This window comes from Saimiri boliviensis, chromosome 10, assembly GCF_048565385.1.
Source record: "Saimiri boliviensis isolate mSaiBol1 chromosome 10, mSaiBol1.pri, whole genome shotgun sequence".
Taxonomy (NCBI): Eukaryota; Metazoa; Chordata; class Mammalia; order Primates; family Cebidae; genus Saimiri; species Saimiri boliviensis.
This window is the reverse complement of record NC_133458.1, coordinates 49447433-49474648: the sequence shown is the minus strand read 5'-3', so window position 1 is coordinate 49474648 and position 27216 is coordinate 49447433. Positions and strand designations below refer to the sequence as shown.

The 27216-nt window shown below is 37.5% G+C and overlaps 1 protein-coding gene across 4 annotated transcripts in view; it reads right to left on the bottom strand.

Moving 5' to 3' along the window:
- The window catches only part of COG5 (component of oligomeric golgi complex 5), a 386409-nt gene that overhangs the window by 27443 nt on the left and 331750 nt on the right, over positions 1-27216 (bottom strand). For all 4 annotated transcript variants that reach the window (XM_039472963.2, XM_039472962.2, XM_074379246.1 and 1 more), the window contains 3 exons: positions 22375-22478; positions 9940-10177; positions 3812-3888 (listed from right to left, as the gene is read on the bottom strand). In XM_039472963.2, the coding sequence (XP_039328897.1) occupies positions 3812-3888; positions 9940-10177; positions 22375-22478 (419 nt within the window). The remainder of the gene's footprint in view (positions 1-3811; positions 3889-9939; positions 10178-22374; positions 22479-27216) is intronic.

The window sequence follows — 27216 nt, the reverse complement described above, 5'->3', positions numbered from 1 at the left end:
GGGCGCACACGTGCATGTGTCTGTGTGTGTGAGAGAGAGAGCGCGAGAGCATGTGTATGTGTACACATGCTGGGTGGGGTCTGCACTGGAAACTCTCTGTCTGGCACTGTCATTCTCCATTATAAAGGGGCCCCTGAACTGAGCCTGTTGTCCTCTCCCGCAGCTATTGCCCCTAATTTGAACTGAGGCCCTCTGTGGCTATTGCATCTACTGGATTTTGGCTGTTTGGTTGCTTGCTTTTCTTGTCAACTGCAACCTGCTCTTTATTGGGTAATGTTTTAGTTTTTTTTTTTTTTTTTATTACTTTTTAGTTCCATGGTTATTTTTTCAATGGGAAAAACAATGCAAGAGGGATTTAAAAATAGTATTTATTGACTTTTCTGACTACCAAAATAAGGCAGAAAATTTAAAAAATATAAAACCCCTAAAAGAAGAACCAACCCCAAGTGACAATCTTACTCAAACATATTCTCATGTTTTTCCTTTTTGTCTTTTCTTCTCCATTCAAACAAATACTTTTATTTATTTACTTTATGTTTTGGGACAGGGTCTCACTCTGACACCCAGGCTGGAGTGCAGTTGCCTAACACAACTCACTGCAGGCGTGACCTTCCTGGCCTCACCTTAGCCCACCTTAGCCTTCCCACCTTAGCCTACCGAGTAGCTGGGACCACAGGTGTGCACCACCAAGTCCGGCTAGTTTTTCTATCTTTTGTAAAGACAGGGTTTCATCGTGTTGCCCAGGCTAGTAAATGCTATTATTTTAAAAATAGTAGAGGTCATATAATATACTGCTTAGTTACCTGTTTTTTTCTTTTTAAATTTAGTGATGTACTAGGGAATATCTTTCATTTTACTGGATATTAACAACATTACTGTTAATGTCTGCATATATTTGATCCTATGAATTTGGCATATTTTATTCAAACAATCTCCTACTGACTACCATCCAACTGGTTTTAGTTTGATTCAGAGTCTTTGGTGAGAAGATCCATGAATAAGTGCCAGGGTCTCATTTGTACGTGGTCACTGGATGATGCCTATTCTTTGTCACAGCCCCCAGCACAGATGGAAGAAGTACACACATTATAAGAGTAAGCTCTTCACTGCAACTGCTCAGGACTCATTTTTGAAAAAGAGACAGATCTCTAACAAGATTTTGTAGGCAGGCAAAACAGAGGGCCTATAATTAGGTTATTAGAAAAAAGATGGCTCTGTACGGATTTACTCCTCTCCAGGAAGGAATCTGGTAGGACCCGCCACTTGGGCAAACTTTCTCAAGTCAATTCTCTTCACGTGACAACTGCAAAGAAGTTGGCAGGGCCAGGGCTTTCCCAACTGTGGTGCGGCACAGAGGCCGTGGCACATGCTCACATCTCTCTTCTCAATTAATAGGACTGAAAACATTCTTTGTATACCAGGGCTGGATCTCAACCCGGTACTATATTGTGCTTCCATTTTATTTCTTGATCCAGTTAATCCTAAGCTTTTGATAAAATAGTTGTATCAGTCCCATCAAACAACTGAGAAAGTACTAGAATTAATTCAGTAGATTTCTGTAGATTCAATATAACTGTAGAAATATATTGGTATATAAAAAAATATCTCTGTTGGAATTTTCCAATAAATTATGAAGGATACTCCATAGGCAAGAAACAATTATTCTTCTGTGCCTGAGGCCTTAGGAGCTAAGGGGTCATCTGCAGGAGGAAGCTCAGAGATACCAGAATCCCAAGAGAAAAAGGCATAAATCTTCACAGTTTGTGGAAAGAAAAAAAACTTGGCTCTCTGTCACTATAGCACCTAAAGTTCAAGAGTTAAGGGCCCTGTGAGAAAGTTGAGAAATTGCTGGATGCAGGCTATGAGTGGGTCATAAAACTAATTTAGTGGGTTAAAATAATCAGATGAAATAGAAATGTTAGAGGCTAACACATGAAGTAAGGGTAATTACTGTTTCATGAACCATACTTATGGGTGTCCATGTATATGTATACAGATTTGAGTGTGTTCACATGTTCGCATGCAAGCATATGCCAAACTACAATACAAAATATCTTACTGTGGGTCATGGTCAAAAGTTTGAAACCTGTTACTCCACGAAAAGCTAGCTATAAAAAAAAAGGACTATTAAAAGTATACATTGATCAATCAATTCTTGATTCTATAAATAGGTATTAGAAGGTGTCACTCAAACTTTAAATGCTCCTTTAGAGATTCTTTTCCTCACGTGAGAATTGGGAAGGCTGACAGAAAATTCCCATCTTAAATGGCTTAAAATAGAATGTCTTGGTTGAAACTTATCCTCAGACCTTGTGTCTCCATACTGTGACACAACTTTTAAAGTGCTTACATAAAGGCCACCCTGCCTCAGCAAACAGGAAAATTAGCATTATTATTTGGTGGGGGAGATGGGGGGACAGAGTCTCACTCTGTCTCCAGGCTGGAGTGCAGTGGTACTATCTCGGCTCACTGCAACCTCTGCCTCTTGGGTTCAAGTGATTCTGCCACCTCAGCCTCCCGAGTACCTGGGACTAACAGGCGTGGGCCACCATGCCTGGCTGATTTTTGTAATTTTTGGTAGAGATGGGGTTTCACAATGTTGGCCATGCTAAATTAGCATTATTTGATATATATACACATGTGATAAACAACTAAACATGGGACTGGGGCTATAAAAAATAATAGCCTATGCCAGGTGTGGTGGCTTACACGTCACACCTGTAATCCCAGCACTTTGGGAAGTGAAGGTGGTGGGATCACTTGAGATCAGGTGTTTGAGACCAGCCTGACCAACATGGAAAAATCCCATCTCTACTAAAAATACAAAAATTAGCTGGGCATGGCAGTGTGTGCCTCTAATCCCAGCTGCTCAGCCAATCGCTTGAACCCAGGAGGTGGTGGATGCAGTGAGCCAAGATCGTACCACTGCACTCCAGCCTGGGTGGCAGAGGAAGACTGTCTCAAAAAAAGAAAAAAAAATCGGTTTCTTCAGAGTCTTTGAAAGAAAATATCTTCTTCTATGTGTGCCATGATGTAAAAGACTTACAAAGTTCTGGTTTATTGAATAAACAGCCATATGAATAACATCTTATCTTCTAAAAATCTGCTAGTGAAGACCCCAGTCATTATTCAGTGTTCCTTAAAATCTGAGTTGAAAAAAATCTAAGTGTTCAGCACTGACAAGAACTTTCCTATTAAACTTGTATTCTGCTGGATCATGAATATGAATCAACTCTTGTGTTTTTTTTGTAAAGTGATTTCTAGGAAGCTCAATACTAAATTTTGTGCTCAACTGCATTAGGCTATTACATTTATAGTAATTATCTGCATTTCATCATTGCACTCCATTCTTTTAAGACTTCATTCAATAGTTTTGTCGTATCTGTATCTTCGAATGTAACTTTTGACCTTTTAGAAGTTAAAAGGTCTGAGTTAAAAATGATAAATGAAAATTTCAGAAAAAGATAACTATATAATTATGAATTGCCTAGTATTACTACTCAACACATTTCTGTAAGAATGGGAAGCTAACAATTTAAAAAAAAATTCTCCCTAAGAAGAGCATAATTTACCAGCTTAATCTTGTGAACTGTGACTAAAAAATACACATACCCTCTAACTTATTAGTCACTGCATCAATTTCTATATGGATTTCTGATTTGAATACTTTCTAAGATGAGTCATGAAACTGCCAATGTTGTAGATTAAAAATGGCTGAATACTGGCAATCTTATGAAGTTCCACCTACACAGAAAGAAAGGATTTATTTGCCTGGAGGATATGAATGTATGAACAAAGAGTTCAGTCTTACCTGAATGATCTCAGCATCCGATAGGACTTTCCTAAATCAGATACTCGTCTACAGAATGGACCCACAGCCAACTCCATCTGAAATATTAAAAGATATTCCATTGATTTTAATGTCAGAATCTTTAGAGGAATTTGGAACAGACCTGGATCACAGAAAGTCTTAGCTGCAGTAAACTTAATTTTATCTGGACTATGAGGCAAGTTTTGAAAGCCAACTATATGTATTAAAAGGCAAGCACTGGCCGGGCGCGGTGGCTCAAGCCTGTAATCCCAGCACTTTGGGAGGCCGAGGCAGGTGGATCACGAGGTCAAGAGATCGAGACCATACTGGTCAACATGGTGAAACCCCGTTTCTACCAAAAATACAAAAAAATTAGCTGGGCATGGTGGCACGTGCCTGTAATCTCAGCTACTCAGGAGGTTGAGGCAGGAGAATTGCCTGAACCCAGGAGGCGAAGGTTGTGGTGAGCCGAGATCGCGCCATTGCACTCCAGCCTGGGTAACAAGAGTGAAACTCCGTCTCAAAAAAAAAAAAAAAAAAAAAGGCAAGCACTTACATAACTTTTGCATTTATTTATCATTGAAAAATAAGAAAAAGGAAGGTTTTCAAGACTGCATGTGTATACTTGAGGCATTGTAAGTCTTTTTATATTCAATATAAATGACAATTTTTATCAGTTAGTGTGGCTCAAGTAATTACAAGCACTAACTCTGGAGCACATCTATATCTGCATTCCAAATGTTGATACTAGTCACTAGTTTGTGACCCTTGATAAGTTACTTCACCTCTTAAAGTCTCAGGTCTCTCGTCTATAAAATGGAGAAAATAATACCTACTTAAAAGAATCATGCAAATTAAATGGCTAATTCCACAAAGCTTTATATGCATAGCATATAAGTGCTGTTGTCAGGAATTATTATCAGTGTTTACAAGATTTTTTTCTCTTTTCAATTATTAACAAATTAATATGCTACCTAACTCAATAATTTAGCAAATCTTTGTTTCACTTCTCTTTATTTTCCTCCTTTGACTGAAAATTCTACTTGTCACAATTAGGCTACCTGTTCTTTATCTACCAAGTGCATATGCAGACTTTTTGCATATGTGCTATCCAGGTGATAACCGCTTCTCCACTCTTCCTATAAATAGCACCCTGGTAAAAAACGGTTTAGAAAATGGTTGAGAATGGGCTGCTCCCCGGTAGTATAGCACCATTCTTCAAGAAGCACATATGAAGTAAAGTTTCTGTCCTGCTGGCCACCCTTACAAAAACTGCTTAATATCTCCTTGCCATGGGTACACTACAGAGACCCAATCAGTCATTCATCTGAGAAACATTCTAATTGCCTTAGTGCTAGGTACCAAGCTAACTTGAGGATAAGATAATTAAATGATTAGACTGTGTTGCCTTCACTAAATTTGCAAATTTAATGAAGGGGATATTTATTTATTCAAACAATATGATTATCAACAAAATCAAAGTATTTGTGTATATGTCCATATATACACATGTCTAAACACACATACATACACACGTAATGATTCTTATTAAGCAAAATGTTAAGCGCTACGTCAAACTTATGACCTGAGTGTCAAGAGAGAGTTGGAGATAACTTCCTTGGGATGGTCTTGAGGGTGAAGAGTAACCCTGTTAATTTTGTTATATAAAAGGAGAAAGTTTAGATCATTTATCCACTGAAAAATAAGAAAAAGGAAGGTTTTCAAGACTGCATGGCTTGCATACTGTATGTCCTAGAAGTAAGCCTCACATGGCTGGAAAACTATAAGATGCAGAATCATAAATAAATAGATAAAAATTTAAGGAAGAAAAAGGATTCTTGCCAACAATGCAAAACAGAACAGCTGTGAGCCAGTGTTCCCAACTCAAAAGATAGTAGATGATAGGCTGTTATTTGGAACCTGTTTCATTTATTCACTGGGTGGGAATTTCTGGTTTCTTTCAGTATGTGTCACTTTACACTGAGCACAAAGAAAAAACGTGATTATCATTGTATCTTTGATTTGATAATTCCATTCAAATATTTAAATATATATGTATACACACACATATATATATAATGTTTTTTTACATAAAGAAAAATGTGATATATTTTTTGTGAAATGTTTTTGTCAATTTTTTCTCAACGACTCTAGTGGAATCACTGTCTTCAAAGACAATCTTTGCCTTGGCACTTGAACAGCACCAAATGTTAAAACAAATACATGGCTAGGAAAAAGTTAAGATATGAGAAAATATGACCTCAAATGGCTGTAAAGTATGCAAAAGATTTCTATGCCATAGGCCAACTTCAAAATGTTAAATGTTTAAAACAACTTTTTTAATACATAAAGGACCTCTAGGGTACTGCAAATCATTTTCTTCTTCCAGAATACCATTAAACAACAAAGGCCATGTTTTGAAGGACAGGAGTGTTCCTTTTAGAGGAGGTGACTCTGCCATTAGCAGTGGCTACAAAAATGGCATGTGCAACTGCTTCTCTCCAGCCCCCGTGTGGAGAGAATGAGCAGTCAGCTGCAGGCACGGTGAGCTAATTACATAGCTGTTCCATCCCTACCACAGACATTTGGTTAACCACAGGGCTTCTTCGTATACTCCTAGGGCACTCCTGCCCTGACATTGTTCAGGAGAAGAAAAGGCAATAGGAATTAGAACAAAAATTAGAATTTTGATTGTCTTCTCTTTTCTAAATTAATATTTTCAGGCACAAAGTGAAATAGATACAAACGTATACTTAAAGGGCACCAGAAGACTTATAACTAGAAACTGCTAGAAGTGTCACTAAATAATTTAACACCAACTTCAACAGCCACTCTTTCCTTCAGGTAAGAAAATAAACTGAGGGGTGGAGGGGGGATTATGTGCTTCAGAGGACACTGTGGGCAAGACCCCAGAGAGATTCAGAATCAGCAGAACCCCAGTGCTGTGGAAAGGCTTAGCGATTTCAGAACTATTGTGTGATCAGTGTAGACACTGAGACCATGTGGTCACAGCAGGGACTTAATTACCTGTAGGAAACCACCTCATGCCCATGACCTGGATTCCTAAGGGGGCTGAATGACAGGCACTTCTGTCACCATGATCCCTCCAGATGGCACCCTACAACTACTTTCTCTTTCCTGCACTGGTGCCTGTGACGAAAAGTTAGGATTCTTAAAGAAATCCTTAAAATATATCATTATCTGTCTTTGCAACTGCATTTTATGGCAAATAACTAGTATTCCCAAGCCTGGTCTATTGGTCCTTTCTTGAGCTTTTTTTTTTTTTTGTTATTTATGCTAGAATAGCAGGCACTTTATCACAAGAACAGTTTTCAAACCCATGGAGTATTTGTGTATTTTTGATTTCAGTGACCTGAATGGCTTTAATTTTGAATATAAATTGACAGAACTTTCAGTAATAAGGCAGTTGAAAAGCCCTCTAGTCCCCAGTTGGTGCCTGTCATGAATATAAATGTTAGGGTGATGCTATTTAAATGTTTTGACTGACCCCAAAAAACACTTTCAACCAAGTGTGATGCCTAAAGCTGAGGTAAAACATGTTAAGTGCAGTTGTAGCAAGAAACCAAACCAAATGAAACAAAACTCTGAAATTCCAATTTTAATTTAAAATTGGATGGGGGAGATAACAGTGGAACAATATCTGCCAAAGATACTGATCACAGATACGATTAATTATGATAGTGCTTCCACCTGTCTTTTCTGTGTCCATGATCCACAGGGCTGGAGCCATCCCCAAGGTGAGTGCCAGGATGTTTTGAAACTGGGACACACTGTACAGGGGTGAACAAAAGGACCTGCTTTTCAATATCACAATGCTTGCTGCAACCAAATGTCACCGCAGGGCTTAACTGAGTAAATGTGTGTATAAATGCTTCTCCTATATTTAAAAAACAGAAAACAGAGGCTTTTGAGCATAAGTTAGTAATAATGACTGATGGGTTTCATTTACCTTCAGCGAAGGGACCCAGAAAAGTTTGGCTTATTGGGTAACATGTCTAAAAAAAAAGGATGCCAAATAACATTTTGAATAATGCAGTTTCTGGTAGGTTGAAGCTCACCCCTGCCACTGTATGCCATGCATTTTGAGCAGGTGTTAGCTGCAGTAGCAAGGGTTAAAGGACAATACTTTCCATCTTTCAAGACCCATAAGGGAACACATTAAAATAAAAAACAAAAACAAGCAAGCCTCTCTCCTACAGCACTCTCATTTTGGCTATCTCCTGCTCGGCTGCCGCTCTAATTGGACTTGAAGTGCTGCCTCCAGGAAAGTGACTCAAGAACCAGCTGGAGCAGAATGCAAATAAGCTGGTAGGGGAGGGAGCCCAGGGAAAGAAGACGATACAAAAAGAAAAACAAAATTAAGGAGGAAAGGGGAAGAGGAGAACAGAGACCATCTGAGCACAGTTTACAATTTTTTTTTTTTTAAACGAATACAAGGTTTAATTTTGATTTTGAAAACCATCATCAGGTTTTCAACAAGCAATCTAAAACCCCAGTAAGGGACAAATAAGACACTATTTACAGATAATTTTCTTTAGGCTGAGTTTATCTGTAAAACAAAGTAAAATGTACAGGTGCCTAAGAATGAAGTTCATAAAATGTAAAAGGTAAAAAGAGTCATATTCAAGGTAACATTTAATTTATGTTTTTATGCTGTGGCTACTACAAGCATAATTTCTAAATGAAGGCTCTTTTTTATGGTCTCATGGCCTCAGGAATATTATTTGGAGAAGAAAATGACTAACTGCTGCATCAGTTTGCAATGAACCTCGCTCTTGAAAGTTTAGGTTTGTGTTACCTGTTTCTTTTTTGAAAGTGTGTCAAGTAAGAAGGGCATCTGACAACCGCTGACTTGATACAGGCAGAAAACAGAGGCTTTTGAGCATAAGTTAGTATGCCAGGTCCTTTCCTCTATGCAGAAATAATGAAGCAAGACACACTCCTGGATACACACAGAATAAATATTGACATTAACATTTATCTTTATAAGCAGGGAGGACCTGGCAAACTGCTGTGAAGAATTCCTTTCAATTACTATTTAGACTAGTAAAGCTAACAGCTTTGAAAAGCTTAAAAATGATTTTACCAGCTGGGTGTAGTGGCTCACAGCTATAACCCTAGCACTTTGGGAGGCTGAGGCGGGTGAATCACGAGATCAGGAGTTCAAGACCAACCTGGCCAATATGGTGAAACCCTGTCTCTACCAAAAATACAAAAATTAGCTAGGACTGCTGGTCCGTGCCTGTAGTCCCAGCTACTTGGTAGACTGAGGCAGAATAATTGCTTGAACCTGGGAGGTGGAAGTTGCAGACAGAACCTGGGAGACAGAACAAGACTCCATCTCAAAAAAAAAAAAAAAATGTTTTTTCACCCTTGGTATGCTATACAAAAAATAACAATCACCCTTGTTTCTGAATGTTTTAATAAAAGCGTGTTTGAAGTTTTTCTTCACTGCCTCTGATACTACTGAAAGGCTTTTAAAAATCTGTCTAAACGATAAAGAAAAAAAAAACCCTTTCTATAAAACCTAATAATGTTTTGCTATTTTAATGTCATTCTATCTCACACACATATCAGATAGGTTGAAATGATCTCAAGGCTAGCCACAGAGAAGAACTGTATTCTACCTGATAGAGGGAGAACAAATAATTAGACTCTATGTCTACCTGGCCCACTGTGCATTTAAATGAATGGGAGCACTGCCTAAGAATGGTGACATGGTAACAAGCAGTCTCTTCTCACTGTATGAAATGATTTCGCTGCCTACATTACTGGCCAGCAAGGTCTGACCTGTTGGGACAGTAAAATAGTGAGAAAATCCCATATTAAGGAAAAACGGGAAGTGTTGCTTTCCTATGAAATGAGCTGTTTCACCATAACCCTGACATACCAAAGAGAGGGATGATTATTTTGTTAAAATATCTGGTATAAAAGTATCTTTAAACTCTTTTTTTTTTTTTTTTAATCATTCAGGCTTAAGTGGGCTTACTTTTCTTCATGCTGCAACTCTTTAAAAAATCACTGATGAAAACACAGTCTTTCATTTAATAGCTAATATTGAGGCCAAAACATTTTTTCTTTTCTTTTGTAGCAATCTATCAATTTACCTGTGCAAAATCAGCAGCAAGTCGCATTTTCCCACCTTCACCAAGAGGTCTTATGAGACTGGCATGGCGGATAAAAAGTTCAATTGCTCTTTGGGCAATAGCCTCAGTGTTGTCAAAGACAAAATCCAAGCATTCGAAGTGTTTAAAATAGTCACTCATAACTCTGGCAATGAATCCTTGCAGCTCCCTCATGTACAGAGAACAAGGAACATCAGGTCTTCCTGAGCTGGGTAACGACCTGTAAAAGAAAAAGTCGCCCTTTTCAGCACTGATGCACTAAATTGTACCCTTTGATTTTGTACTTCTCTTCCTACCAATGCTGCTATTTTAATCTTTTGTAATGTTTTCCCTTAATGGTATAAAAGGCATTATTTATTTTTTATAAGTGTTAACAGAAAACAATGTTTAAATTACATTTTAAAAAGTGGTTTAGATGCTAGGAGAATTACTGAAGGAATTTTAGAATTTGTTTAACTAAAGATTATTAAGAATGAAATAGACAACCATCTGTCTTGGATGAATCATGTAAGTGCCACTATTTGGCCTCTCAAGGTCCCTCCCAGCCTCTTAATTCTCCATCCACTCACATGTTTTGCCTGGTAAATGAATGTATCAATAATGAATCCTGAAATAGCATTTTACACTCTGCAATGGCAGAAAATGCTGCTTTCCCTATACAATTCTTGGCAAAGGTCTCTCTGCTCTTATGCTATTTAATCTGATCCATCCAACAGAATTCTGACTGTGGAAATGGTTATGTAACAGTACACATGGTATGCAATTTTTTCCTCCAGATGATGAGGTTTGGAAAGGCTTTAATTTGGATCAACAAATGATACCAGCTGATGCTCCATGAAATACTATTTATAATCTATAAATGTTTATAATTGCTCTTTAAGGAATATATTAAAAGAATGTGAAATACTTATAGGAAAGAGATACCAAAACTAACACCTGATATTTTCTAATAAATGAGATCATTGGCTACATCATGCTGAATCTTTTTCAAAAAGCAAGTTAAGTGGTTCCATATTCTGAGAACGACGTAGAGAAATTGGTGATGGTCTACAGAAGAACAACAGATATGACTAAAATGCTCAGAGCAAAAGAACGAGTTGAACTTAAGTGTCTTCAAATACAGCAGTGGTTACTACAAATAGAATGCTAACTAGAGGTCCATTGCTTCCTGAAGCATACAGAGATAGAGAAAGTAAGCCTGTGTTTCAGCAGAAAAGGATTTCATAAAGGTATAAGACTGTGCCAGCAACAGCAAGGCTGCTAAAGGGTGCATGGAGGAACATTTTTGTTTGCAGTATCATCACATGGTGGAGTGCTGCTTGGGTACAGGGGAGCCTTAGTAAATGATGGCTATTTTCATGTGGGGTTTGGTTTTGCCAGATTCACACACCTGCATAGCCTAGCTTTACTCTAGGTTTGCCACTACACAAGGCTAGGGTGCAAAAACAAACAAATAAAAGAAGCCCCCCTTCCCGAAAATGGTGCCAATCTCTTTCATATCTTTTTCATATCTATTTTTGATGAATTATATACAATTATGGGATACTCAGTAATTTCATACGTATACCTATGAAACGACTGAATCAATAAAATTAGCATACCCATCACCTTAAATACTTATCATTTACTCCACCTAATTGCAACTTTGTACCCTTTGACCAACACCTCTCTATTTCCTCCATCCCCCAGCTGCTGCTAACTGCCATTCTACTCTGTTTCTACGCGTTCGATTGTTTTATTAGACAACAGATTTAAGTGCGGTCATGTGGTATTTGTTTTTCTGTGTCTGGCTTCCTTCACTTAGCATAATCTCTAGGTTCATCTATGTTGTTGCAATTAACAGAATTCCTGTCTTTCTGAAGGCTGGATGGTATTCCGTTGTGTATATATACCATATTTTCTTTATCCATTTATAAATCTAAATGTTGTTGGCCATTTAGATTGATTACGTAACTTGGCTATTCTAAGTAATGCTGCAGTGAACATGGAAGTGCATGTATCTTTCTGACATACTGATTTCAAGTTCTTAGGTTATATACCCAGAAGTGGGACTGCAGGATCATGTGGTAGTTCTATTTTCAGTTTTTGCAGAAATGTCTATACAGTTTTCCATCATGGCTAATTTGCATTCCAACCACAGTATACAAGGGTTCCCTTTTCTGTACATCATCTTTCACACTTATTATCGTTCATCTTTTTGATAGGTCATTCTGACAGGTGTGAGGTGAAATATCATTGTGGTTTTAATTTGCATTCCCCTGACGATTAGGGATATTGAACATTTTTTCACATATCTGTTGGCCATTTGCATTTGTATGTCTTTTTTAAAGAAATGTCTACTCAGGTCTTTGCCTACATTTAAATCAGGTTGTTTTGTTGTTGAGTTGTGTTCCTTACATACTGTGGATGTTAATCCCCGTATCAGATGTATGGCTTGTAAATATTTTCCACAATCCATAGGTTGTCTCCTCACTGTTGTTTTCTTTGCTGTTTAGAAGCTTTTTAGATAAATGTAATCATATTTGTGTATTTTTGTTTTGTAGTCTGAGCTCCTGGGGTCGAATCCAAAAAAATTATTCCTCAGATTTTCCCCTTTTCCTCAGTTAGTTTTAGTTTCAGGTGTAAAGTTTTTCATCTATTTTCATTTTATTTTCATATATGGTATAAGGGTCCAATTTCATTCTTCTGATATACAGTTTTACTAATGCATATTTATTGAAGGAAATGTCCTTATTCCATTGTGTGTTCCTGGCACCTCTGTCGAAAATCAATTGACTGTAAATGTGTGAGCTCATTTCTGGGCTCTGCTCTGTTTCATTGGGCAGTGTTTCTATTTATATGCCAGTGCACCATGCCACTTTAATCACCATGTAGCTCTGTAATATAGTTTCAAATTAGGTAGTATGATGCCTCTAGCTTTATTTTTGCTCAAGATTGCCTTGGCTATTCAGAGGTTTTGGTAGTTCCATATGAATTTTAAGATTATATTTTCTATTTCTGTGAAAAATGACACTGGAATTTTGGTAGAGACTGCATTAAATCTGCAGGCTGGTTTGGGTGGTATGGACCTTTTAATGATATTCTTTGAATTCATGAACACAGAATATCTTTCCATTTATTTGTGTCTTTGTTGATTTCTTTCATTAATATTTTATAGTTTTCAGTGTATAGACCTTTTACTTCCTTATTTAAACAAAATGTATTTTGACTCCATTTTCTTCATTTGTCCCAAGGTATTTTTTATTTCTCCTTGATCACTGGTTGTTCAGGAGCATGTTAAGTTCCACAAATTTGTGAAATTCCCAAGATTTCACTTATTACTGATGTCTAGTTTCATACCATTTTGATTAGAAAAGATACTTGATGTGATTTTGGTTCACTTGAATTTGTTCAGACTTGGTTTGTGGCCTAACATATATAACGTGGAAGATTTAAATATACGCATAACTGAGAAGTGAATGTTAATCTTCATGCCACTAATCTGGTGTGTTTAGTCTCCGCAAAGGGGCTCATCTATCACTTCAGTGATCTAGGTTCTTCCTTCACTGCCTTTCCTCCCCTATTCAAAACTATCATCAGATATGAGACAACTTTACATTGACTGAAGCAAGTTTTGTGTATACTTGAGAAGACATATATGTTCACTTGCTGCTGGATGCAATATTCTATGTGTATCTGTTAGGTTCATTTAGTTTAAAAAGTAGTTCAGGTCCAGGGCTTCCTTATTAATTTTCTGTCTACATGATCTGCCATTGTTGAAAATGAGGTATTAAAGTTCCTTCTTTTATTGAATTACAATTAATTTCTCTCTTTAGATGCTTTGATACTTGCTTTACATATTTAGGTGCTCTGATGTTAGGTACATACGTATTTACATTTGTTTTATCTTCTTAATAAAGTCACTCCATTATCATTATTCAATGACCTTCTTTATCTCATTTTACAGTTTTTAAAGTCTTTCTTGTCTCATAAAGAAATTTAACTATCCCTGTCCTCTTTTGGATTCTATTTGCATAGAATATCTTTTTCTATCCCTTCACTTTCAGTTTGTGTTTCCTTGAAGATGAAGTGAGTCTCTGGTAGGCAGTGTACAGTTGGTCCTTCATAATTTCTCATGCTTGATCAAAAGCACAGTGTTAACTTGGTGCTACTTTGGAGTACTGTCTCAAGAATTTTAATCTACTCAGTTGAAATGATATCCTTGAGGAGTAAAAAAATAACATTAAAAAACATGCATTAGTTGCATAAGCATGTGTCAACATAATTAAAAGAAAGTAAGTGATCTATTAGACAAAGTTTTGATATATACATATATAATATCAAATATCATTATGGACTGCAAGCTTGAATTTAATTTACCAGAATACAAACTTGCTTGACTACTGCTACAGCTCAGTTTTCCCAATTATACCAAAGCCTTTAGTGGGAGATTTTAAACTGATAAAGTGCAATAGTGAGTTATGAAGAAATTTAAGCATCATTACAACATAACGGTAGTATGCAGAAGTTGAAGGCAGAAGAATCAAACATACGCAAAACTGAGAAGTGAATGTTAATCTTCACGCCGCTAATCTTTTGTGTGTGTACTTTCCCCTCCACAAAGTGGCTCATTTATTACTTCAATGATCTAAGAGTTCTTCTTTCACTGCCTTCTCTTCCCTACTCAAAACTGTAATCAGATATGAGTCACTTTACACTGAGTGCAACAATTTTAATCAATGTTCTATGTCAAGCAGACATTTACATTTTAAACTTTATCTAATTTGGAAAGAAACGCATCAGTCTTTTAAAATAAATTTCATATACCAAGAAGCCATGCTGATGATTACTCTTTACTTATTTATTTATTTATTTATTCATTTGAGACACGATCTCACTCTGTTGCCCAGGCTGGATGGGATGCAGTGGTGTGATCTCAGCCCACTGAAAACTGCCTCCCAGGTTCAAGCGAATCTCCTGCCTCAGCCTTCTGTGTAGCTTGGATTACAGGTGCTTGCCACCACATCCAAGTAATTTTTGTATTGTTAGTAGAGATGGGGTTTCACCATGTTGGCCAGGCTGGTCTTGAACTCCTGACCTCAAGTGATCCACCTGCCTTGGCCTCCTAAAGCGCTGAGATTACAGGCAAGAGCCACCACGCTCAACCGATGATTACTTATTTGACAGGGGATTCTGTAACCGTACTGCATATAAGGTTCATCTTGAAGGTAAACTTGATTTATTCCTTTTACCTAGGAATAGGTATGGAGGGTCTGAAGGGTCAGGTTTTCACTATTATTTTTCTAATTGTTATCCCTAAGGGCTAGCCCTAAAATAAAGGTAATTCCTGGTTCTTGACTAATCCAACTCCACCTCATATTTCACATAAGCCATACACATATGAAATGACATGACATTACAGAATTACTAATCATAAGACTATGCAAAGTAGGAAAATTACTGCTTTGAGGGCAGTACTTTCAATAAAAGCAGCAGTGTTCCATACACCTATCCTGCTATCTATGCAGAACAATTTTCACTGGAATCTCAACTGACTGCTGTATGCATGAATCTCAAATGACTGTTGTATAAACTGAGCTGAAAAGGACTCACCAAAGCAACTGGGAAATAAAAAATAAGGACAATGTTAGGCGCCTTAAAATAATGCTTGATACTCATGGCAACCTATCAGTTGAAGAAACAATCTGGCTCACTAGTATTTAAGCAAATTAGTAAAAACATCTCTCTTTGGGAACTAACTTTCAGCTGTTAATATCTAATGTGTCATCTCTAGGCACTAGTTGCAGCTCACCAATTAAAAGTATGTGACCACTGCTATTACAGAATAAGCCTTCAAAAATCAGCTTGTTTTGGCTCCCTTCTGAGAAGCATTCATGATTGATCTAACTAGGACACTTCAGATCACTTTTGAACAAAATCCATTTCCTCTCAAATATTGGTAATCAGCAGTTATATAGTCCTATGTCCTATGGAGTTCCAAATATAGTTTTGTTTTTTGTTTTTTGTTTTTTTTTTTTTGGTAGAATTCACTTTACCCTTCTGTGCTTCATACGTTTTTAAAAATAGAGACTGATCTTTTCTTTTTTGAGACAATATCTCACTTTGTCATCTAGGCTGGAGTGCTATGGCATCATCACAGCTCATTGCAGCCTCAATTCCCTTGGGATGAAACCATCCCCTTGCATTAGCTCCCCAAACGGCTGGAACTACAGATGCGTACCACCATGACCAGCTAATTTTTATATTTTTTGTAGTGACAGGGTTTCGCTATGTTGCATAGGTTGGTCCCAAACTCCTAAACTCAGGCAGTCTGCCCGCCTCAGCCTCCCAAAGGAGGGTGGAATCACAGGCATAAACCATTGTAATTACAGGCATAAGCCTAGGTTGATCTTTTGACATTTCCCACATTTCCCATGTGGGAGAGGCCAAGATGGACGATCAGAAGCAGCTAGTGTGCATGGCTCTCACGGAGAGGAATGGAAGGGGTGAGTAATTAACACCTTCAACTGAAACATGCAGGTACTCTGATAGAGACTAATCAAGGAAACAACTTGATCCATGAAGAATGAAGAAAAGTAAAACAGGACAATGGCCCACCCGGGTCCAACACAGAGCCAGGGAGGCAAACCTCCCTTGCCCAGAAAAGTGCCTTCACTGGTGGTAACTCCAAGCACTCGAAAATCCGAGGCAACTAGGGACAGGAAAAGGCCCCAAGCATACTGCAGCAGCCCTCTGGAAAAGTGGCCAGACTGTTACATGGGTACCTGTTCCCAAATCTCCTCATTGGGCAGGCCTGGGCCTCCAGCCATCCCTACCCAGACTTATCAAGCCAGCAGCAACTTGGCAACTCCATGTGCAGAGCCTCTAGGGGCAACTGAAAGCCTCTTTGTCACTGCACCTGCAATGGAACTGCCCTCGTCATCCTCGGACTAACAAAGGAGCAAAGACCCTAAGTACCCTATCCATACCTCCAACAAGCTAAAGTAACCCAAGGAGAGGAAGCCCGTCTGTCTCCCATAGGTCCCTCTGCCCGCCCCCCAACCCCAATGCTTGTTACCAAGAGAACCCCTGGCTTGGGCCCACAGCACAGACACTCCCTGCTGGGTTGATTACACTGAGTGAATGCTAACATGCATCTGTTTGGGGTGGATTCCCCAGGAGACAAGCAAACGACTCTGGGCCACAACCACTAGTACCCTTCCTCTGCTGCCTTCCATGTGGGGAAGAAACAGTGAGATTACCCCAGAAACCTATCTCACATGTAATGACACTCAGAGGCTCAAAATAAAGGGATGAAGGAAAATACACCAAGCAAATGAAAAACACACAAAAAAACAGGGGTTGCAGTCCTAATTTCAGGCAAAACAGATTTCAAACCAACAAAGATCAAAAAAAGACAAAGAAGGGCATTATATAATGGTAAGGGTTCAATTCAACAAGAAGATTTAACTACCCTAAATATATATGCACCCAACAAAGGAGGACCCAGATTCGAAAATCAAGTTCTTAGAGACCTTCAAAGACTTCCACACAATAATGTTGGGAGACTTCAATACTCCACTGACAGTATCAAGACAGATCATCAAGGCAGAAAATTAACAAAGATATTCAAAACCTTAATTCAACATTGGACCAAATGTAACTGATAGACCTTTACAGAACTCTCCATCCCAAAACAACAGAATATACATTCTTCTCATCACCACATGGAACATACTCTAATATTCACCTCATAACTGGTCATAAAACAATCCTTAACAAATGTAAAAGAACCATAATCATACCAAACACACTCTCAGACCACAGTACAATACAAATAGAAGTCAAGACTATGAAAATTGCTCAAAACCATGCAATTACATGGAAATTAAACAACTTTCTCCTGAATGACTTTTGGGTAAATAATGAAATAAAGGCAGATATCAAAACATTGTTTGAGCTAGGTGTGGTGACTCACAGCTGTAATCCCAGCACTTTGGGAGGCTGAGGCAGGCACATCACTTGAGGTCAGGAGTTGGAGACCAGCCTGCCCAACATGGCAAAACCCCATCTCTATTAAAAAACAAACAAACAAACAAACAAACAAACAAACAAAAGCCACAAAGATTAGCTGGGCATGGCGGTGGTGGGGGCCTGTAATCCCAGCTACTCAGGAGATTGAGGCATGAGAATCATGTGAACCCAGGAGGCAGAGGCTGCAGTGAGCCAAAATCACACCACTGCACTCCAGCATAACTCCATCTCAAAAAACAAACAAACAAAAAACAAAAAACAAAAACAAAAAAAAGAAGTTCTTTGAAATGAGAACAACGATCCAACATATCAGAATCTCTGCTAAGGCAGTGTTAAGAAGGAAATTCACAGCACCAAATGCTGATATCAAAAAGCCAGAAAAATCTCAAATTAACAACCTAACTTTACAACTTAAAGAATTAGAAAAGCATGAACAAATCAATCCCAAATTTAGCAGAAGATGAGATGTAACAAATCAGAGCTGAAGTGAAGAAAATTTAGACATGAAAACCATTCAGAAGATCAATGAATCCAGGAGTTGGTTTTTGAAAAAATTAACAAAACAGGCCACTAGCTAGACTAGTAAAGAAGAAAAGAAAGAAGATCCAAATAAACACAATTAGAAACGGAGAAGAAAATGTTACCACTGACCTCGCAGGAAAAAAAAAATCAGAAACTACTATGAACACCTCTGCACACAAAAACTAGACAATCTAGAAGAGATGGATACATTCCTTGACACATAGATCCTCCTAAGACTGAGCCAGGAACGAACTGATTCCCTGAACAGACCAATAATGAGTTCCACAATTGAATCAGTAATGAATAGCCTACCAACTAAAAAAAGTTTGACGCCTGATGGATTCATAGCCGAATTTTACCAGATGTACAAAAAAGAGCTGGTACCACTCCTACAGAAACTAATCCAAAATACTGAGGACACGGGACTCCTCCCTAACCCTCATTCTATGAGGCCAGCATCATCTTGATACCAAAACTTGGCAGAGACACAACAACAACAAAAAACTTCAGGCCAATCAAGTAGGCTTCATCCCCGGGACACAAAATTGGTTCAATATATGCAAATCAATAAATGTGATTCATCACATAAACAGAACTAAAGACAAAAATCACGATTATCTCAACAAACACAGAAAAGTCTTCTGATAAAATTCAGCATTCCTTCATGTTAAAAATTCTCAATAAATTAGCTATTGAAGGAACATACCTCAAAATAATAAGAGCCATCCATGACAAATCCACAGCCAACATTACACTGAATGGGGCAAAGCTGGAAGCATTTCCCTTGAAAATCAGCACAAGACAATGATGCCCTCTCTCACCACTTCTATTCAACATGGTATTAGAAGTCCTTGCCAGAGCAACCAGGCAAGAGGAAGAAATAAAGAGCATCTAAATAGGAAGAGAAGAAGTTAAACTATCTCTGTTTGCAGAGGTCATGATTCTGTATCTAGAAAACCCCATAGTCTTGGCCCAAAAGTTCCCCCAGCTGATAAACAACTTCAGCCAAGTCACGGAATACAAAATCAATATACAAAAATCAATAGCATTCCTATACATCACCAACAGCCAAACTGGAAACCAAATGAGAAAGGCAATCCCATTTATAATTGCCACAAAAGAATACAACATCTAGGAATACCAGTAACCAGAGAGGTAAAAGATCTCTACAATGAGAATGACAAAACATTGCTCAAAGAAGTAAGAGAAAACACAAATGGAAGGACATTCCATGCTCATGGATAGGAAGAACCAGTATAATTAAAATGGTTATACTGCCCAAAGCTATCTTCAGATTCAATGCTATTCCTATCAAACTACAAATGACATTCTTCACAGAACTTAAAAACAAACAAACAAAAAAACTATTTAAAAGTTCATATGGGAACAAAAAAGAGCCTACATAGCCAAGGCAATCCTATGCAAAAAAACAAAAACAAAAACAAAAAAAAAACAAAGCTAGAGACACCCGGATATCTGACTTCAAACTATACTACAAGGCTACGGTAACTAAAACAGCATGGTACTGGTACAAAAACAGACAACACAGATCAATGGAACAGAGAGCCCAGAAATCTGATTGCACATCTATGACCATCTGATCTTCGACAAAGCTGACAAAAGCAAGCAGTGGGAAAAGATTCCCTATTCAAGAAATGGTGCTGGGCTAACTGGCTACTCAAACACAGAAGACAGAAGCAGGACCCCTTCCTTATATCACACACAACAATCAACTCAAGATGGCTTAAAGATTTACATGTAAAACTCCAAACTATAAAACCCTGGAAGACAACTTAGGCAATACTATCCTGGACATAGGAATAGGTAAAGATTTCATGACAAAGACATCAGAAGCAACTACAATAAAAGAAAAAATTGACAAGTGGGATCTAATTAAATCTAAGAGCTTCTGCAGAGCAAAAGAAATTATCAACAAACAGACAACCTACAGAATAGGAGAAAATATTTGCAAACTACTGACAAAGGTCTAAGATCTAGAATCCCTAAGGAACTTAAACAAAGTTATAAGAGAAAAACAACCCCATTAAAAAGTGGGCAACTCACATGAGCAGAGACTTCTCAGAAGAAGACATACATGTGGCCAGCAATCACATGAAAAAATGCTCAACAGCACCGACCACTTAGAGAAATGCATATCAAAACCGCAATGAGATACCATCTCACACCAGTCAGAATGGCTATCATTAAAAAGGCAAAAAAATAAAATGCTGCTGAGGTTGCAGGGAAAAGGGAACACTTGTAACACTGGTGGTGGGAGTGTACATTAGTTCAACCATTGTGGAAAGCAGTATGGTGATTCCTCAAAGAGCTAAAAGCAGAACTACCATTTACTGGGTATATACCCAGAGGGATAAAAATCATTCTACCATAAAAAGATATGCATGTGAATGTTCATCACAGCACTATTCACAATAGCAAAGACATGGAATCAACCTAAATGCCCATCAATGACATACTGGATAAAGAAAATGTGGTACATATATACCATGGAATACTATGCAGCCATAAAAATAACAAGATCATGTCTTTGGTGGGAACATGGATGAAGCTGGAGGCTATTATCCTCAGCAACTTATTGCAGAAACAGAAAATCAAATACCACGTTCTCGAACTCATAAGTGGGAGCTAAATGATAAGAACTTATGAACACAAAGAAGGAAACAACCATCACTGGGGTCTACTTGATGGGAGAGGGTGGGAAAAGGGAGAGGAGCAGAAATTGTAACTACAGGGTACTGGGGTTAATACCCAGCTGATGAAATAATATGTACAACAAATCCCCATGACACATGTTTACCTGTGTAACAAACCTTCATATGTGCCCCCAAACCTAATATAAAAGTTAAAAAAATAAAAAAGAAACTTTGTAAATGAAATAATAATTTGAAAAAATAGAGGACAGTGAAATAATCAGTATTTTTCTACAAATAGCTAAACTAGTAGATGGAAATTTCATAAAAAAGATATTCTTTAAAAGAACAAGAACGTAAAGAGAAACAGAATTGTTCAAAAACAGTAACTAACTATGGACTCAGGAATATAAAATACATATTAATATTTGACTGTTTAGCTGTAGAATGTGGTTAAGTTTTTTAAAAGCATTTGCAAATAACTATTCCAAATGTTCCACACTTTTCTAGTACACTGAATCAAAACCATTTTACTCTATTTTAAAAGATTTCTGTAAACATCGGATTAGAAACTATGATTATTATTCTCAGGATACCTATGATATGGATGAGCAAGACATATATGAAACAGGTCCGGAATAACACCATAGCGTTTGTGGCTAGGTGTGATGTGATTAGATTAGATTGCCACAGAGCCTCCGAGGAAGAAAAATCAGTCTTGGAGGAGACTGGGCCGGATCTTGCCCCTGAGCCAAAGCAGGATTTGGACTAGCACAGTGGCAGAGGGAGGGCATTTTATACAAGGAATACCATGCCTATGTCAAGGGGTAACAAAGAGGCTGAACTCGAGGATATTTGTGAGAAATAAGGAAAAAGACAAGCTTGGGAAGTGAAGAGGGTACAAATTACCAAAAGTCCTGAAGTGCCAGGCTGAGTCCCACAGACTCATTTTATATTTCAGTAAAAGAGAAATGTTATATACATGTGATATGATACTGTTCAGAAAGAAAAAATAATTTAAAAAGAGGAACAAAGTGACGAAAATGAGAACTGAAAAATTTTAATCTGTGAATGGCGCTCACAATGGATAATGGAGAGGGCAGGAAGCTAATGCCATCACAAAAGGAACAAGGCGCTGGATGGCAGGGGGCAGCTTAGGGAGTAAGGGTAGAGGTGGGAATAGAAAACAAAGGCAGTAAAAGTTAGTAAAAATTTGGTTGGAAATAATTACCCAGAAAAATCTTCTTGATGCATGGTGATGATTATGGCCTCTATAGCATCTCCCACAGAAGTGAGTAAGGGTTGCACAGCATTTTCCATAAGAGCATGAATAGCCTGAAAAGAAGAGAAAAAGAGTAAGAGGCAAAATTAAAGAAGACCAACACAAAGAAATCTGAGATGTGAGAAACACTGTAACTAACAGTTTCATATTATACCAAACGCAGACTAAGTTAACAGAAGTCTGCTCCTCTCCCTAACCACTATCAGTAATGATTTTTAAAGCTTAAAATATGTGGAACACGGCACTAAGCAATTTCGATATCCCCATTCTTGTTATTTTTTCCAAAAGGTTCAGTGGTTAAATGTGTCCATGGAGAAAGGAAGGCATACAGAATTAGACAGTAGTTCAACTAATGAGGTAAAGGTCAAATAAACACATTTAAGTTTCACAAAAGAGTTAGGTAAGACCAAAAGTAACAATTTAAGAACTGGAACAACATCACATGCTTTTAACCAAAGTGAATATAATAAACAGACATTGATTCTTTCTAACTTTTAGGTTCAGGGGTACATGTGTAGGTTTATTATACAGAGGTCTGCTGTGTCATGGGGAGTTGATGTATAAATTATTTCATCACCCAGGCACTAAGCCTAGTACCCAATAGTTATTTTTTCTGCTCCTTCCCCCTGCTCCCACCTTCTGCCCTCAAGTAGGCTCCAGTACAATGATTCTAACAGGGCACAACAATTGGGCATTTTAAGAGTTAGGTTTCTGTTGAGAGTTCTACAGCAGTGATTTTCAAACATGTGCAGTTTTGCTCCCCAGGAAACATTTGGTATTGTTTGGAGACATTTTTTATTGTCACAGTTGGGGATAGGGGCACAAGTTTGTTACCAGCATCTAGTAGGTAGAGGACAGAGATGCTGCTAAACATCCTATGGAATATAGAACAGTCCCTATAATAAAGAATTCCCTAGCTCAAAATGTCGACAGTGCCATGGTTGGGAAACTGTTCAATGGGGATTAAATCATCAGTTACTTGATGTAAAATCCTAGGTCTTAGTTATGAGTTTTTGGTGTGGAAATAATGACTGAGGCTTAAAACATTTACAATAAAAAAAGTAAGTATATTATAGTCACTTCAAAGAGAAATAAATATAATGAAGATAGATAGTTTTGGCTCAAACAAATCATCAAAATCAATGAGAAAAGGTAAAATATGGGACCCTTAATCATTAAATTCCTAATCTATAGCCCTTAATCGCTGGTAAAAATAAATATACAATGTACAGGAATGTGTGTGTAGGTATATAGGTATGTGTGAGAGAGAGAGAGAGTGTGTGTGTGTGTGTGTGTGTACATAAAGTTTGCCCTCCATATAGGAGCTCAGAGTCCAGTGACAATAGTTAAAAAGTTACACAGCTTGAGTAGCCCAAAATCCAAAATCTGGAAAGGTCCAGTGAATACTTCCTTTGAGCATCATGTTGACACTAAAAAAGTCTTGGATTTTCCCAGGCATAGGAGTTTGGGAAAGATGAGGTAATTGGACAACCACAAGGCATACAGCACGTATAGATTACAAGTGTTTGGAAGACACAGAGGTACAGGCTACTAAGAAGTTAGGAATTTATCCTAAAGGGACCAGGAAACCAATGATGGATTTTTTTTTTTTTTTTTTTTTTTGAGACGGAGTTTCGCTCTTGTTACCCAGGCTGGAGTGCAATGGCGCGATCTCGGCTCACCGCAACCTCCGCCTCCTGGGTTCAGGCAATTCTCCTGCCTCAGCCTCCTGAGTAGCGGGATTACAGGCACGCACCACCATGCCCAGCTAATTTTTAGTATTTTTAGTAGAGACGGGGTTTCACCATGTTGACCAGGATGGTCTCGATCTCTCGACCTCGTGATCCACCCGCCTCGGCCTCCCAAAGTACTGGGATTACAGGCTTGAGCCACCGCGCCTGGCCTTCAATGATGGATTTTAAGCAATACAAAAAATGTGGTTAAGGATTTGGATTTAGGAAAAATCACGTTGGATAATGAACTGGATGAGTTAGACTACAAAAAGGAGTACAACTATGAGGTCACAGCAGTGGTGCAGAGCTGCTGGAGACTGAGAGGGAGCTTGAAAAGGAGACAGCTCGAGAGGACTGCCTAATTTTATGCTTAAACTCAGCACAAGTCTTCAGCTAACTCATTAACAATGCAAGTGGAGAGCAAACTAAATGTGGCTTGCAATTGAGGCTTAAAGAAGTGAACTGACTGAGGTGTGGCCAACTGCAGATACGAGAGCACGCAGTTTGAGTATAACCAAGTTAATTGTCTGCTAAAGCAAAATCAACACGCTTATAAGAAATGTAAAAAAAAAAAAAAATTCCTGGTTCTACACAACATAACATTCATAGAGCTTAGGATTTGTTCAAAATTACTACATATAGAAAATGCTAGGAAATTCTATCAATTCTCAAAGGAAAAGACAATCAAGAGATGCCAACCCTGAGATAAACCAGACTCCAGAATTATCAGGCAAGAACCTCAATGAGGCAAAGAAAAATATGCTCACAATAAATAAGAAATCCCAGTAGAGTGAATAAAATGTTTAAAAAAAAGGTACTTTTAAACTAAAAAATTATACTATCTGAAATTTTAAAATTGACTGGATAGGCTTAGTAGAAGAATTTTATGTAGTGATGACAGAGGAAAGAGTCAATGAACCTGAAGATAGAATTAACAGAAATCCCTCTGGAGAAGAGAAAACATACTAAAAAATAATTAAACCTATGAAACAACTGCAAAATGTCTAACATACTGGTGACTGAAGTCCTGTAAGAAGAGAAAAGAATGGGGCAGAGAGAGTAAGGCAGCAAAACTACTTGTGAGGGAAAAATGCGTCAAACTTTCCAAAACAATGAAAAGCATGAATTTACAGATTCAGGAAGGCCAGCAGATCCCAAACAGCATAATTTTGATGCGAACTACACCTAGGCACACCATAAACTGCTGAAAACCAAAGATAAACAGAAAATCTTGAAACTAGGAAAAAAAAAAAACATTACATACATACAAGGGAAATGATTTTAGTAGGTAATGACTTCTTATTAGAAAGCATGGAGGCCAGAAAACAGTAGAACATATTTTAAGTGCTGAGAGAAAAAAACTCTCAAATCCTTAATTATGTTTTCTGTATAAATATCCTTCAAAGATGAGAGTAAAATACATTTCGGGCAAAAGAAAATTAGGAGAGTTCATTGCCATCACACTCACATGATAAAATTTAAACTCATCAGATTTTAAATGATGATTTAAAATAATTATTAAAAAATCACCATTTGGCTGCTCTAAGAAGTAGTCATTCTTTTCTTTTCTTAATAAACTCGCTTTTACTTAAAGAAAGGCAAAATCATTAACATTTAATTGTTATCAGAATTAAATTAGAAATCAGTAATAAGATATATACAGAACCCAAAAGTAATTAGAAAACTAATAAAGCTAAAAGCTGTTTCACTGAAAAGATTAACACAGTTGCTAAACTCCTAGCTGTATTGATCAAGAAAAAAACAGAATACAAATAACAACATCAAAAATGAAAAAGAGGTTATCCTTATAGGTCCTAAAGACATCAAAAAGATAGTTAAGTGAGCTCAGCACTGTGGTGGATGCCTGTAGTTCCAGCTACTTCAAAGGTTTAGGCAGAAGGACCCCTTGAGCCCAGGAATTTAAGGCTGTAGCATGCTATAATAGTGCCAATGAAGAGCCACTGCACTCCGGCCTGGGCAACATAGCGGGACACCATCTTTAAACAAAGCAACAAACGAAGCACAAAAGGATTTTAAGTATTATATAGATTATTCTGACAAATGAAATAACTAAGGTGAGTAGACAAACACCTTCAACATCACGAAGTATCAAAGCTCATTTAAGAAGAATAGATAACACAAATAGCCTTTTGTCTGTTAAATCAATTAATGTGTAGTTATAAGCCTTTCTGCAGAGAAAACTACAGACCCAGATGGCTTCATCGGTGATTTCTACTAAACACCTGAGGAAAAAAATAATACAAATTCTACACAAACTCTTGTAGGAAACAGAAGAGGAAGAAACATTCAAACTCATTTAGTGAGGCCAGTATTAAATTGCTACCAAAACCACATAAAGACATAGAAAATTTTATAACAATATTCCTTATGAATATAGATGTAAGTAAACATCCTTAACAAAAATTAAGTGAATCAGTATCCAGGAATACATAAAAGGATACATTAAGTATCCAGGAATATATAAAAAGGGTAATACATCATGACTAAGGTTTGTTTCATATTTGGAATTAAATTACTATAATATACTTCATTAGCAGAATAAAAAAGCCATATGATTATTTCAATAGACATAGAAAAAGTTGTTTTAACAACATTATTTATAATAAATAGAAAACTAAGAGAAGAAGGGAACTTGTTTAGTCTGACAAAGGCCATCTATTAAAAACCTACAGCTAACATTATTACATCATTAACCTATACTTAATACTATACTTAAAACAGTAAAATACCGAATGCTTTCCTCCAAGTCAGAAACAAGTGAATGAGGTCCATTCTCACCAGTTCTATTCAACACTGTACAACAGATCCTGGACAGTGAAACAAGGCACGGAAAAACAGGTATAATGATCAGAAAGTAAAAATCTCTACTTGCATAAGATACGGTGGTTTACATAGAAAACTTTACTGCTGGGTAAGGTTTCCCACTCAGGGAAAATATGAAATAGGAAGAGAAGAGAGCATCTTGGGGAATGCCTTCATTTCAAGGATGGGTAGAAACTAACAACTAACAAGGAAACTGAGAAAGGAGATTAGATTG